At 44.7% G+C, this 14,393-nt stretch overlaps 1 protein-coding gene across 2 annotated transcripts in view; it reads left to right on the top strand.

Moving 5' to 3' along the window:
• The first annotated feature begins 7,549 nt into the window (after positions 1-7,549).
• RFC5 (replication factor C subunit 5) overlaps positions 7,550-14,393 on the top strand; it is a 17,702-nt gene continuing 10,858 nt past the window's right edge. For both annotated transcript variants that reach the window (XM_070399926.1, XM_070399927.1), the window contains exons 1-8: positions 7,550-7,715; positions 9,150-9,214; positions 9,469-9,605; positions 10,985-11,064; positions 11,680-11,753; positions 12,956-13,115; positions 13,788-13,869; positions 14,222-14,351. In XM_070399926.1, the coding sequence (XP_070256027.1) occupies positions 7,648-7,715; positions 9,150-9,214; positions 9,469-9,605; positions 10,985-11,064; positions 11,680-11,753; positions 12,956-13,115; positions 13,788-13,869; positions 14,222-14,351 (796 nt within the window). In that variant the 5' untranslated portion in view covers positions 7,550-7,647. The remainder of the gene's footprint in view (positions 7,716-9,149; positions 9,215-9,468; positions 9,606-10,984; positions 11,065-11,679; positions 11,754-12,955; positions 13,116-13,787; positions 13,870-14,221; positions 14,352-14,393) is intronic.

Genomic DNA, 14,393 nt, shown 5'->3' with positions numbered 1-14,393 from the left:
AAACAAACTGAAAGACAAAAATCACATGATCATATCAATAGATGCAGATAAAGCATTCAACCAAATCCAACCGGTTTCCTTACCCATTTTTTTTATAAAAAACTCTCAGCAAAGTGGGAATAGAAGGAGCATATCTCAACATGATAAAAGCCTTATATGACAAACCTACAGCCAACATCATACTCAATGGGCAAAAACTAAAACCATTTCCCCTAAGAACAGGAACAAGACAGGGATGCCCACTTTCACCACTCCTGTTCGATATAGTACTGGAAGTGCTAGCCATAGCGATCAGACAAGAAGAAATAAAAGGCATCCAAATTGGAAAAGAAGAAGTAAAACTGTTCTTATTCACAGATGACATGATATTGTACATAGAAAACCCAAAGAGTCCATCAAAAAACTACTAGACTTAATAAATGAATTTGGCAATGTAGCAGGATACAAAATCAACACCCAAAAATTTATCGCTTTTTTATGCACTAATAATGAATTCACAGAAAGATAAAACAAAAACAACCCCATTTAACATTACACACACACACACACACACACACACACACAAATAATAATAAGATACCTAGGAATAAACTTAACTAAGGAGGTAAAAGACTTGTACTTGGAAAACTACAGGAGGATGTAAAAAGAGATAGAGGAAGACATAAACAAATGAAAGACTATACCATGTTCATGGATTGGTAGAATCAACATCATTAAAATGTCCATACTAACCAAAGCAATCTAAAGATTCAATGCAATCCCCATTAAAATACCAATGGAATATTTCACAGACCTAGAACTCTCCAAAAATTCATATGGAATAAAAACAGACCCCGAATAGCTGCAGCGATCCTGAGAAAGATCCTGACAAAGTAGGAGGGATCACAATACCAGATATCAAGCTGTATTACAAAGCCACTGTTCTCAAAACTGCCTGGTACTGGCATAAGAACAGACATATAGACCAATGGAACAGAATAGAGAGCCCAGAAATCAACCCAAACTACTATGCTCAATTAATATTCGACAAAGGAGGCAAGAGCACACAATGGAGTCAAGACAGTCTCTTCAATAAATGGTGTTGGGAAAATTGGACAGATACATGCAAAAAATGAAACTAGACCACCAACTTACACCATACACAAAACAAACTCAAAATGGCTAAAGGACTTAAACGTAAGATGGGAAATTATAAAAATCTTAGAAGAATCCAAAGGCAGCAAAATATCAGACATATGTTGTAGCAATATCTTTCCTTTTTTTTTCTTTTCTTTTTTTTTTTTGTCGTAGCAATATCTTTACTGATACAGCTCCTAGGTCAATGGAAACTAAGGAGAAAATAAACAAATGGGACTACATCAAAATAAAAACCTTCTGCACAGCAAAAGAAACCATCAACAAAACAAAAAGAAAGCCTACTGCATGGGAGAACACATTTGCCAATGTTATCTCCGATAAGGGTTTAATCTCCAAAATTTACAGGAAACTCATACAAGTTAACAAAAGGAAAATAAACAATCCAATCAAAAAATGGGCAAAGGACCTAAACAGACACTTTTCGAAAGCAGTAATACAGAGGGCCAACAGACATATGAAAACATGCTCAAAGTCACCAGTCATCTGAGAGATGCAAATCAAACCGACAATGAGGTACCAACTCACACCTGTCAGAATGGCTATCATCAACAAATCAACAAACGACAAGTGCTGGCGAGGATGTGGAGAAAAAGGAACACTCGTGCACTGCTGGTGGGAATGCAGACTGGTGCAGCCACTGTGGAAAACAGAATGGAGTTCCCTCAAAAAATTAAAAATGGAACTCCCACTTGACCCAGTGATCCCCCTTCTAGGAATATGTCCCAAGAAATCAGAAACACCAATTAGAAAGGATATATGCACCCCCTATGTTCATAGCAGCACAATTTACAATAGCAAAGATTTGGAAACAGCCTAAGTGCTCATCAGCAGATGAGTGTATTAAAAAAATGTGTTGCCGAAACCGGTTTGGCTCAGTGGATAGAGCGTTGGCCTGCGGGCTGAAAGGTCCCAGGTTCGATTCCGGTCAAGGGCATGTACCTGGGTTGCGGGCACATCCCCAGTGGGAGATGTGCAGGAGGCAGCTGATCGATGTTTCTCTCCCATCGATGTTTCTAACTATCTATCTCTCTCCCTTCCTCTCTGTAAAAAATCAATAAAATATATTTTTAAAAAAATGTGGTACATCTACAAAATGGAATACTATGCTGCTATAAAAAAGAAGGAACTCTTACCATTTGCAACAGCATGGATGGACCTGGAGAGCATTATGCTAAGCAAAATAAGCCAGCTGGAGAAAGATAAATATCACATGATCTCACTCATTTTTGAAATGTAATGAACACCATAAACTGATGAACAAAAATAGAGCCAGAGAAAAAAAAAATTTTAGAATGTAATAGAAGTAATCCTGTTAATTGCAGATTTCTTATATTTTCTACAACTTTTTTGATATTATACTATGTTAGTACATTTTTGGTACTATTATTATACTTAAAATCTTTTTTCTTGAAATATTAATGTTTATTGCATGTAATATTATTATATTTAAAATCATTTTTCTTGAAATTAAAAAAAATACCAATGCTGGGTCCTACACACACACACACACACACACCACACACCACCACACACACACACACACACCCACGTGTCCAGTTTAATTCGTCTGGCTGGATTTCTGGCATTGGAATTTTAAAAATCCCCAGGTACTTTTAATGTGGCCGCTCCACTTCTCCCCATTTTATAGGTGCCAATACTGAGATCCAAAGAAATACTAAACAACTTGCCCAAAGGCCTATACCTTCAAATAATTGCAAAAACCGAAACAAACAAAACTACACACACACATAATTGACATTCAGTAGGACACCTTCGTTTTCCCAGAATATGCATGTGAGTACCCCTTCTTTTTCTTAGAAAGTGGAGTCACGGAGAGCTCAAGGGCGGAGAAGCAGTAGAGTGTGCGGCAGTGATTGTCAAATTTGATCACCAGAATCCCCCGGAGGGCTTGTTACAACACAGGTGGCTGGGGCCCCCCTCACAGCTTCAGGTTCAATGGGTTTGGGGTGGGGGGAAGAATAATTAACATTTCTAACAAGTTCCCAGGGGACAGCTGCTGTGCTGCTGGTCCAAGGATCACACTAGTGTAGTGGCGGAGGCTTAGGGTATAGAGTCACGCTACCTGGTAAGACCCAGTTCTGCCCTGACACCTCGTCAGAACATGGGCAAGTTACTTACCATTTGTGAAATGGGGCTGATGTTAGTTTGGGCTTATCATAACCATCAAGCGAGTATAATAAACAGAAAGCATTTAGAACTATGTCTGGCCTCTAGTAACTGCTTAATAAATATTAGCTATTACCACTCATTCATTCATTGAACAATTATTAATTAAGTGCTTCCTCTGAGCCAGGCACTGTTCCTGGCACCAGGAGTACAGGAGTGAATAAGCTCAAAGTCTAGCTTCCCAATGAGCTTGCAATCCATGTGGAGGCACCCAATAACCTTGCAAATACATCTGTCACCCAGAAGAATGCTGCGCTCCAAGCGTACTGGACAGCAGGTGCACACAGAGTTTCATGAGAACTTGATCCAGTCTTGTTCGCATCTTCCCGTTCAAGGAAGTGGCAGCATCATGTTTCTAATGCAAAGGCCCCTCAGTAAGATGGTTCTTACCATGGTGCCTGAATGAGCCCAGGCTATGGCATATGACCAGGGTTCTCCACAGAAATAGAACCAATAGAAAAATAAAATATATATACATCCACATGTAATTTATATTTATGTTTATTTACGCAGAGTTAAAAATATATTTCTATATTCTATATTATACAATAAATATACATTATTATTATATAAGATTATATATTAATAACCTAGTTATGTAAGAGATATTTTAAATATTTTTATAGATAGTTATTTATACATTCTAGAAATTGGCTCATGTGATTATGGAAGCCAAGAAGTCCCATGCTCTGCCATCTGTAAGGTGAAGACCCGGGGAAGCTGGAGGTATAATAGTCTGATTCCAAAGGCCTGAGAATCAAGAGCATAGGTGTCCCAGGGCAGAAGAGGATGGATGTCCCAGCTCAAAAAAGAGAGCAAACTCACCCTGCCTCTGCCTTTTGTTCTGGGCAGCCCCTCCACAGAGTAGATGATGCCCAGTCACATTGGTTCAGGAGATCTCCTTTACTTAGTCTACGAGCTCCAATGCCAATCTCTGCCAGAAACATCCTCGGAGACACATCTCAACAATAACACAAGAGAGGAACCAAGATGGCGGCATAGGTAAACACCAGAGATTGCTGCCGAAAACAACCACTTCAAAAATACAACTAAAAGCGGAATGGACATCACCCAGAACCACAGGAAAGCTGGCTGAGGAGAGACTCTTCAACTAGAAGGAGAGAGAACAGCATAACAAGGCTCAGAGGAGGCGCAGTGTGGAAAATAAAAAGGTGCGGAGGTGCGCGCGCAGAGCGGGCTGGTGGCTGAGGGCGCGGTTGTCGTTTTCAATCAGGAGGGAGTCTCAGACTCTGAGCTCCAGATCCGGGCAAGTCTCTAGGGACTCAGACTCAAACGGGAGAAGCGGGATTGTCTGGCATCAGTTGGAACGTGAGGGCAGCTTTCTCTCCGAGGTTTGCAGCGGTGGCTGGGGTTCTGAGAAGCAGAGCCTCTGGGAACGACACTGAGAGCCGCCATAACTGCTCCTTCCGCCCGCCCTGTTGAGCCCGCCCTGCCCAAACCCTGCGCAGAGCCATTTGCTGGATCGCCTCAGGCAAAGGCTAGATTAGCACCTCTCCAGAGGACAGAAGTTTTCCCACAGCTGATTCTCATAGCCAGTCGGCCTGGTGGTCAAATCCCTCTAGTATTAACTACAACAATCAAGGCTTAACTAGAACAAGACTACGCACAAAGACCACTAGGGGGTGCACCAAGAAAGCATAAAAAATGCGGAGACAAAAAAACATGACAGAAATGGAGGATATAGAGCTAAAAAATGCAATTTTGAGGGCTTGCAATAATGTGCTAGAAGCTGCCAATAAACTTGATGAGAGGCTCACGAAAACTAATGAGACCCTCGATGTTGTGATAAAGAACCAACTAGAAATTAAGCATTCACTCACTGAAATAAAGAATATTATACAGACACCCAACAGCAGACCAGAGGAGCGCAAGAATCAAGTCAAAGATTTGAAATTCGAAGAAGCAAAAAACACCCAACCGGAAAAGCAAAATGAAAAAAGAATCCAAAAATACGAAGATAGTGTAAGGAGCCTCTGGGACAGCCTCAAGCGCACTAATATCAGAATTATTGGGGTGCCAGAAGATGAGAGACAGCAAGATATTGAAAACCTATTTGAAGAAATAATGACAGAAAACTTCCCCCACCTGGTGAAAGAAATGGACTTACAGGTCCAAGAAGCGCAGAGAACCCCAAACAAAAGGAATCCAAAGAGGACCACACCAAGACACATCATCATTAAAATGCCAAGAGCAAAAGACAAAGAGAGAATCTTAAAAGCAGCAAGAGAAAGAGACTCAATTACCTACAAGGGAATACCCATACGACTGTCAGCTGATTTCTCAACAGAAACCTTGCAGGCTAGAAGGGAATGGCAAGAAATATTCAAAGTGATGAATACCAAGAACCTACAACCAAGAGTACTTTATCCAGCAAAGCTATCATTCAGAATTGAAGGTCAGATAAAGAGCTTCACAGATAAGGAAAAGCTAAAGGAGTTCATCACCACCAAGCCAGCATTATATGAAATGCTGAAAGGTATTCTTTAAGAAGAGGAAGAAGAAGAAAAAGGTAAAGATACAAATTATGAACAACAAACATGCATCTATCAACAAGTAAATCTAAGAATCAAGTGAATAAATAATCTGATGTACAGAATGAACTGGTGATTACAATGAATCAGGGACATAGAAAGGGAATGGACTGACTATTCTTGGGGGGGGAAGGGGAATGGGAGATGCGGGAAGAGACTGGACAAAAATCGTGCACCTATGGATGAGGACAGTGGGTGGGGAGTGAGGGCGGAGGGGGGGGGCGGGAACTGGGAGGAGGGGAGTTATGGGGAAAAAAAGAGGAACAAATGTAATCTGAACAATAAAGATTTAATAAAATTAAAAAAAAAAAAAGAAAACAACACAAAAAACAAAAAAACAAAAAAAACAATAACACAAAAAATGAACCCTCACAGGCATAGTCACACCAGCCAATCCCTTAGGTTTTGTTTGAGAGGGAACATTCAAAACGAGAAAGGAGGAATGGAGAGAGTGTTAGAAGCAAAGAGAAGGTGGCCATGCACTGGATGCTTTCTCGATGTTATTTCATTTACTCCTCAGAATCACTAGGGCGTAGATATTGTGGGGGGAGGAGGAGGAAGCAACCCGCCCTAAGCTAAGTGGGGGAGTGGCATGCTAATGACCTGGACAACTATATCAGAGCTGGCCTGGCAGCAAGCAGGACGGAGGGCCACTGTCCTACCACAAGCCACCGCTGACCCCCTTCTTCTGAAGCCCAGGCAGGCGCAAGGTGAAGCCATAACTGCAGCCATGTATTCGCCCACTGTCCCTCTACTCTGTTCCTAAAGCAAGTGACAGTGATGTAATAAGATGCAAGGAGCAGCTACAGCTACTTCTGAGCCAGAACACTAAGATCCCAGGCCAGCCTCATCTCCCATATTGTCTTCCTCAACATGTAAAAAAAATTTTAAAAAACCTTTATTAAGGATGTAAAGACACTCATTGCTGGGAAATACAGACCAGTAAATCAGAAGAAAATAAAAGTGGTCCATAATCCCCTCACCTCAGGAAAAAAAAAAAAAAAACACTAAAATTTTGATAGCAATTCCCCTCTTATCTTCAAATCATAGGGAGCCTGTCCTCCATGCCTATTAACTGGCCCGCTCCAGTTACACATGTTAACATAACCGGAAGTTCTTTTTTTGTTGTTTTGTTTTCACTCTGGACTTGTTTCTGGAGGTTGGGTGTCTGCATTTTGCTGGGTGAGGGGCATGGATTTGGGACACATTGAAAGTGTGTTTGTTTGGAGTTGCTTTTCCATTCGTCGTACTCACCTCACAGCTTTGGGGCCAAAGGTTTTCCCAGGCTCTTTTCAGGTGGCATCTATATTCAAGAGCTGGCGTATCATGTGGGGATGTTTTTCCTCCGGATTTTATAGCGCCGGCGGCTTTCTGTTCCTTTGAACGGCAAACGTTTGGACTTGGGCGATGCCTGGACTGGGCGTCGCCCGGGAGACTTTAATTTGCAATGACGACTGGCAGTTGCAAGGGCGGCCTTGCCTCTCCTGCTGCCCGGCTCACTGGGCTCAGGGAGGTTCCCAGCAAGGCAGAGAGGGCAGTGCAAGGGAGGTTGAGGGCCCGCGCTTCGCGGTAACTAGGCAACAGGCGCCTTAGCAACAGAGAGGGGGCGGGACCTAGAGAGGAAGTCGGAAGCAGCGGCTGAATCTCGCGAGAGCTGCTTTTGCGCGCGAACTCTAAGTGCGAGGGTCCCGGGATTAGACCTGGGCTGGGCTCCGTGCGGACCCCCGGGGGCGCGCCGACTCCAGCGGATCAGACGCCTTCATCGCCCGCCATGGAAGCCTCAGCGCACCCGCACCAGCAGCCGCAGCCCTCGACGTCCAAGATCAGGAACCTGCCCTGGTAGGAGGAGGCCTGGCTGCCGCGGGGAAGGGGGTCGCCTCTTGGAGAGGCGGGGGGCCGGGTGCCCGCAGGACTTCACCCCTGCGTCCCGGACCTGCGGCCGGGCGGGGCCTCAGAGGTTCGTCACGACCTGCCCCAGCCCCCAGCTCCCTCGGTTCTTAGGACCTTTGCCGGGGCTTTCGCGCCTGGATGACAGCACGGGGATTTGATCCCGCGTCTGGAGGTTTCATCGGCCACAGTGCCAACATGTCCGGTGCGATTACTGGTCATATTCTAAGCTAAAATAATAATCACACTCTCTAGTTCACTTTTCTTTAAATGGCCTTCTGTTAGACCAGCAGGAACCCGAGTAGATGTTGGATCTTTACTAAGATCCTAGGAGGTAGGTGTTCCTTATTCCAATTTTACAGTTGGAGTAATACAGCCGAAAGGTTCAGTGATTTGCATTAGATCCAGAGCTAGAAAATGGGTTTGGATTTGAACCCACGTGGTCTGCATTCAGACTTGTACTCACAACTCTGTCCTAATGATGTTTTAAAGACCACAGGGATTTGACTTAATTTCAGCAAATTCCAAGTTGTTCTCGTCTAATAATAACTTCAATTTGGTTTTATTGTTGTAAAAACGTGTAACTTAAAATTTATAGTTGGAAGCATTCTAAAGTGCACAATTCAGTGCCACTGAGTACATTTAGAATGTTGTCAGCCATCCCACTGTCTAGTTCCAAAATTGTTCATCACCCCAGATGGGAACCACATAACCCATTGGCAGTCACTCCTCATTTCTCCCTCTCTTAGCCCCCGACAAACACGACTCTGCTTTCTCTCTCTATGAATTTGCCTTTTCTGGACATTTCATGTAAATACAATCAATATGTGGGCCTTTGTGACTGTCTTCATTTACCGTGTTTTCAAGGTTCGTCCATGTTGTGAGTAACACCATTTCTTTTTATGGCTGAATAATATTCCCTTGTTTGGATACACCACCATTTATCTGTTTCTGTGTATTGGGTGTGAGTTCAATTTTGAGTTCACCTTGAAATCACAGGTGCCCATCCACGCTGAGGGTAAAGGCAGACCGCTGGAGAGGTGAAATTAGTTTATCAACCTCAGCATGACTGACATTTTGGGCCCGATACTTGATGGGGGGGGGAGGGGGCGGGTATGGGGGTTGTCCTGGCATTATAGGATCTTTAGCAACATTCCTGGGGCCTACCCACTAGGTGCCAGTAGCAACCTCCACCCAACTGTGACAGCTGAAAATGCCTTCAGGTCTGGCCAAATGTTCCCTGGTTGAGAACCACGCGTCTGTATTCAAATACAAAGGGTTTTGTTTCTCTTCCTCTTTTAGTTAAGATATGAAAGGATTCTTTTGCACATAACAACATGTTCTTGCATTTACGTGTGGTGTAATCCGTGCTAAATTGTATTTCAGGGTTGAAAAATACCGGCCACAGACACTGAGCGACCTCATTTCTCATCAGGACATTCTGAGTACCAGTAAGCATCCACGTTATCCTGGTTGAAGGACCTGTGTAACTTTCTTGGTGGTGTTGTCTGTGCTGAGTAATCACTTTGAAGAGTCTCGTTGAGCTGTATGGAAGGTGCTGTAAGCGTGGAGTCCTTCAGATCTTTTATTCCTGCATTTGCCTCTGATTTACACATGCGGTTGCCGTGCATTCAGCCCAACTCGAGGGCCCACAGTGAATGAGGCTCTCAGAAACTGATAGAGTCTCTTTCTTCCTAACCCTCAGTTCAGAAATTCATCAGTGAAGACCGATTGCCACACCTGCTTCTCTATGGGCCTCCGGGGACAGGAAAGACATCCACCATCCTGGCCTGTGCTAAACAGCTGTACAAAGATAAAGAATTTGGCTCCATGGTCTTGGAGGTAAATGGGGTTATTCTTCCTTGACAAAGGACTCCAGTCTCTTTGAGTTCTGCTACTTTTGTTTTAGTTCACAAGTAAGTTGTCCTGCTGGTTGGGAAAGAAGCAGACATAAGATATGTCCACTCACTTTTTTCTGTAATTGACATTTTGGTCTGGATTGGCATTAGCTAGAAGGCAGTTGTAGGGGTAGGTACCTTCCCTGCTGAAGCCAGCTTGTCCCCAACACGCCGTGGTCACTCAGTTGCTGGCTGCCTCCATGTGCCCCTCCAGATGGCCTCTCCACGTTGCTGCAATGGTTCTTGTCCGGAAAGCTGAGCTGTACTGACTACAAGCTCCCTTACCCTCTGGCTCCTGGTTAGGTCTGGCCAATAGGGACCCTGGCAGGAGTGGGGGAGGGGAGGAGAACGATGCTTAGTCCTGCCTGGGAGCCACCATGGGCTGACAACATCCCCCTTTACAGGGCATATCGCACTGCCTTCTCAGGTGGCCTCACCACTGCCCCACCAACCCCTTTAGACCTGGGGGGGGGGGGGGGGGGGTAATGGGCCCCAGTAGTCCCTGACCTACTGCTTAGCCCTTGTGGTTTCCCCACGCCCCACCAATACCTTTTAACATATTTCTTCATGTATTTCTCTTCAAAGCACTGCATGTGAGTATGCCATCTCTTTACTGCTACGACTCGACTAATACACTTAGATTACAAAAGTCTAAATATTGTTGATTGCAAGAAAAACGTTTATTTTTTTTGTTCGAGATCTTAGAACCTTGCTGCCACACATGTTCTTACCTCAGTGTGTTAGACACTTGGTAACTCCTGGGTTGCTCTAGGTCAGTGATGGCGAACCTATGGCACGCGAACTCATTTTTTGGGTTGATTTTTCTTTGTTAAATGGTATTTAAATATATAAAATAAATATCAAAAATATACATCTTTGTTTTACTATGGTTGCAAATATCAAAAAATTTCTATATGTGACACGGCACCAGAGTTAAGTTAGGGTTTTCAAAATGCTGACACGCCGAGCTCAAAAGGTTCGCCATCACTGCTCTGGGTTGTGGTAGCTAACATTAGCATCATTCTGCTCAGAGGTCAGAGGTCACTGAGACCAGGCCACTTAGTTATTCCCCCAGAGTTTGCCAGTGATCGTCCTCAGAAGGGGAGAGGAAAGTCTGTCTTTTGCCTTTCAGACTGAATGATCTAGTGAGCAAGGAGTTTAAATACAAATGTGATCTTGTTTTTTGAATAGTGATTATCTCTTAGCTGTCATTAGACTTGGAGACCTAGCTTGCTGAGCTAGATTGATGAAAAGGTAAGTTAATTCATAAATAGTCCATCAACATGTTTTTTATTTATTCTGGTTTTTCTCTTCCACACTCAGCTGAATGCTTCAGATGACAGAGGAATAGACATTGTTCGGGGACCAATCCTGAGCTTTGCTAGCACAAGGACAATATTTAAGTAAGAAGTATTTGCATAATTTCTCTCCCCCGAGATTTTGATCAGTGAGACTATACAGCTTAATTTGTTTTAGCCTCCCCTTTGCCAGTTTATAAAGGCCGGGGGAAATGACTTATCAAAAGCAGCCATGAAGAAGAGATAAAGTACAGGGATGGTGGTAAAAAAAAAAGTCTAAATGCAGATATTGAAATAAAATGTTATCTAAGTCTGTATTAGCCAGTTCTTGGGGGAAGCATTAACTTCATTTGATTAGTTAACTGAGGACCGATTCCATTCTAAGCCTGGATGAGCTAGTTTGAATTTAGACAAAAATGAATTGAGATCAGGATGAATAACTAGGATGGTGGCTAAAATAAAAAAGATAAAAAGACAGGCATGAGTGAAGGAGGTAGGGAGAAAAAGCACTAGAGTAATAACGTTAGACCTCAGTTCCCTTTAAGAGTTGAAGGAGCGATGGGGCATTTCCTCTGTGACCACAGAAGTCAGCTTTGGTCAGAGTTCTGGGAGAAATGGACTGAACAGGCCTGATGGCCCATGTGAGGGGGTGATTTCCAGGTCTGGGTCTGAAGCTGAAGTGAGATTGAAATCTTTACGTGGTGCCGTCTGTTTTCCTAGGAAAGGCTTTAAGCTGGTGATCCTGGATGAGGCGGATGCCATGACTCAGGATGCCCAGAATGCCTTGAGGAGAGGTAGGAGGAGCTGCTGAGTGCAGCGTGTTGGCTGATGAGCACATCCGGGAATTGGGAACTCTGGACATGAGATTCGACGCGGCTTATTTCCACCTTCATTCCTTTCTGGCCCAGAGGAATCTCTGTATACCTTTCTCCATGTTTGCCACCTGACAATCCAGGCAAAATATCTCCATTTCGGGGTTTTCCCCTTCGCACAGCTTAAAGACACAAGCCTTGTTGGGATTCGTGATGTCTCATTCTCCTTTTCAGCTGGCTTCAATTTCAGGATTGGGGATTTTGTATCATTTGATGGAAGGTTATGGAAAGTCTTTCATCCCTAAATTGCTGGATGGACATTCTCTTGTTGGTACCCTTAGATATAAAATAGTCAGGAAAATTCCAGAAATTTAGTCACTCTCAGAAAGCCGACATTACTTCGCTCCTTGCCAAGGAAATGATTTGGCAGGGAAGGGAGAGTATCCTGTGGTTTGTCTGTCTGAAGGGGCCCAAGGCAGTTCATTTCTTTGAAAGGACATTGGTCATCTCATTAAGATTCAGAGGTAATCAGCTCAAAGGAAAGGCTGATCTTTAGGCGTCCGGGGTGAGGGTGGGGAGGTGGGATGCGGGGGGAGGAGAGGCTGAGGAGAAGGAGGAAGACAGAGATCTGGTCCTGGAGCTTTGGCAGGCTTTCTCTGGCATCTTGTTCTGCAGAGTGACTGTCAGTCTGGCAGAAACATTGGGTACCGACCCAGTGAAGCTGGTGTCGTAAGCATCTCTGAGTTCAGGTTATTCTCTCATCAATGCTCTAAGGCTTTGAGACAAGGTCCACTGGAAAGTCCGAAAAAAGCCACCCCCTCCCCACCTTGTAGAGGGTGGAGCATCAACCTGCCAAACAGAATTGAATCCAAAGGGCAGGAGCACTGGATTTCGTGTCTTATGGAAAGGGATGGCAAGGGCACGGGAATCCTGGTGCATCTTAAAGAAGCGTTTCATAAAGCCTGTGGGGGGACATGTCGGTCAGATTTTGGAAAGAGAGGGGGTGATTTCCAGTCCTGACCCCCCCCAGTGACACCCTCTCTTGTTCCTGTAGCATCATTTGTTTGCATTCTTGAATCCTTGTTACATTCCTGTTCCCTGCACCGTTCACGTGACCATTCAGTATTTCTGGGTCCTTTGAAGAATCAGAATGGAAATGAGGGGCTTTTCTTTTCCTTTGCCAGTGATCGAGAAATTCACTGAAAATACCAGATTTTGCCTCATCTGTAACTATCTGTCAAAGATCATCCCCGCTTTGCAGTCCCGGTGTACAAGGTTCCGATTCGGTCCCCTGACCCCTGAACTCATGGTCCCCCGCCTGGAACATGTCATAGAAGAAGAGAAGTAAGTATATGGGAAGCAGGAAAGGTGGGGTCTCGGGAACTGAGTGCGGGGTGAGCGGTATTTGTAAAGGACTCAGCCGAGTGCCCAGCTGCAGGGTCGTCAGCTGCATGTCTGGGGCATTGTTCTGTTCGGGAAAGTCATTTGGTCCTTCTCCTGCCTCCACCCCCCTCCCTGGAAGCGGTCCCAGTTCCCTCCTCTTCTTTTGTCATTGGGAACTGCACGCTGCCAAGTCCCTGCTGCCGAGATGCCTCTCGCCTTTTTTGACTAGAAGGGAAGGTCCTGGGATAATACATTCCGTGTAATCAGATGCCGAGCAAGAAACCAAGCTGCGCTGCTGCTTCTTTGAAAGGTGCTGTGACTCTGTGATCACACCTCTCCAGTGCTCTTTCCTCCCAGGAAGCACGATTCAGAGCCAGCTGCTCAACACAGCGCTGCTTGGTCCTACCTGAGGGTCATTCTAGACTTTGAGTGGCTGTGACTACTAACGTGAAGCCGCCGCCCCCGAATACCAGAGTGAATTCTAGATCCTGTAGATCAGGAGAGCAGTTAACTCCGTCCTCCCCTTTTTTTCTTTCATTGTTTCCAAATCTTAAATCATTTCAGGCCATCTTGTTCCCTGGGGGAATGCCTGGGCTCTCAGAGGCCTCTCAACTCCTGCCTGTTTCCTTTCAGAGTTGATGTAAGTGAAGATGGAATGAAAGCGCTTATAACTCTGTCCAGTGGAGATATGCGACGGGCTCTGAACATTTTGCAGGTACAGTGCTACTCGTAGCAAATCTCAAGTCGTGGCTTCGGAATAGTTTTTCAAGAAATACATAAGCAATAGTACAGCCACTCTGTAAATTCAGAAATCTAGAATTGGGAAGACCTTGACCTCTTATGTGTCGCGATCTCCCCACCCTTTGTGTTTTGATTAACGGAAAGAGTAATTGGTTGCAAACAAGGGGAAGATAGGGAAGGATGCTGCAGCTGTAACAGTGTAAGTGAGTGCAGATCCCAGCTCTCCTGTGCCCGGTGCTATTGCTGCCTCAGCAGTTTCCGCCCGACCTGCCTGCAGCTTGGCGGTGGCTGTCACAGCCGCCGTGACTCCCCCCCTGTCTGCGCAGAGCACCAACATGGCCTTTGGCAAGGTGACCGAGGAGACGGTCTACACCTGCACAGGGCACCCACTCAAGTCAGACATCGCCAACATCCTGGACTGGATGTTGAATCAAGACTTCACCACGGCCTACAGAAGTATCCTTTCTCACGTCCTGCCAACAGCGCTTTCCGTTCCCA

Source organism: Myotis yumanensis, unplaced genomic scaffold (genome assembly GCF_028538775.1).
Source record: "Myotis yumanensis isolate MYYU_CA2020_CCGP unplaced genomic scaffold, mMyoYum1.0.hap1 SCAF_19, whole genome shotgun sequence".
Taxonomy (NCBI): domain Eukaryota; kingdom Metazoa; phylum Chordata; class Mammalia; order Chiroptera; family Vespertilionidae; genus Myotis; species Myotis yumanensis.
Note: the sequence above shows the minus strand (reverse complement) of the source record. Positions and strands in the feature narration are given on the sequence as shown.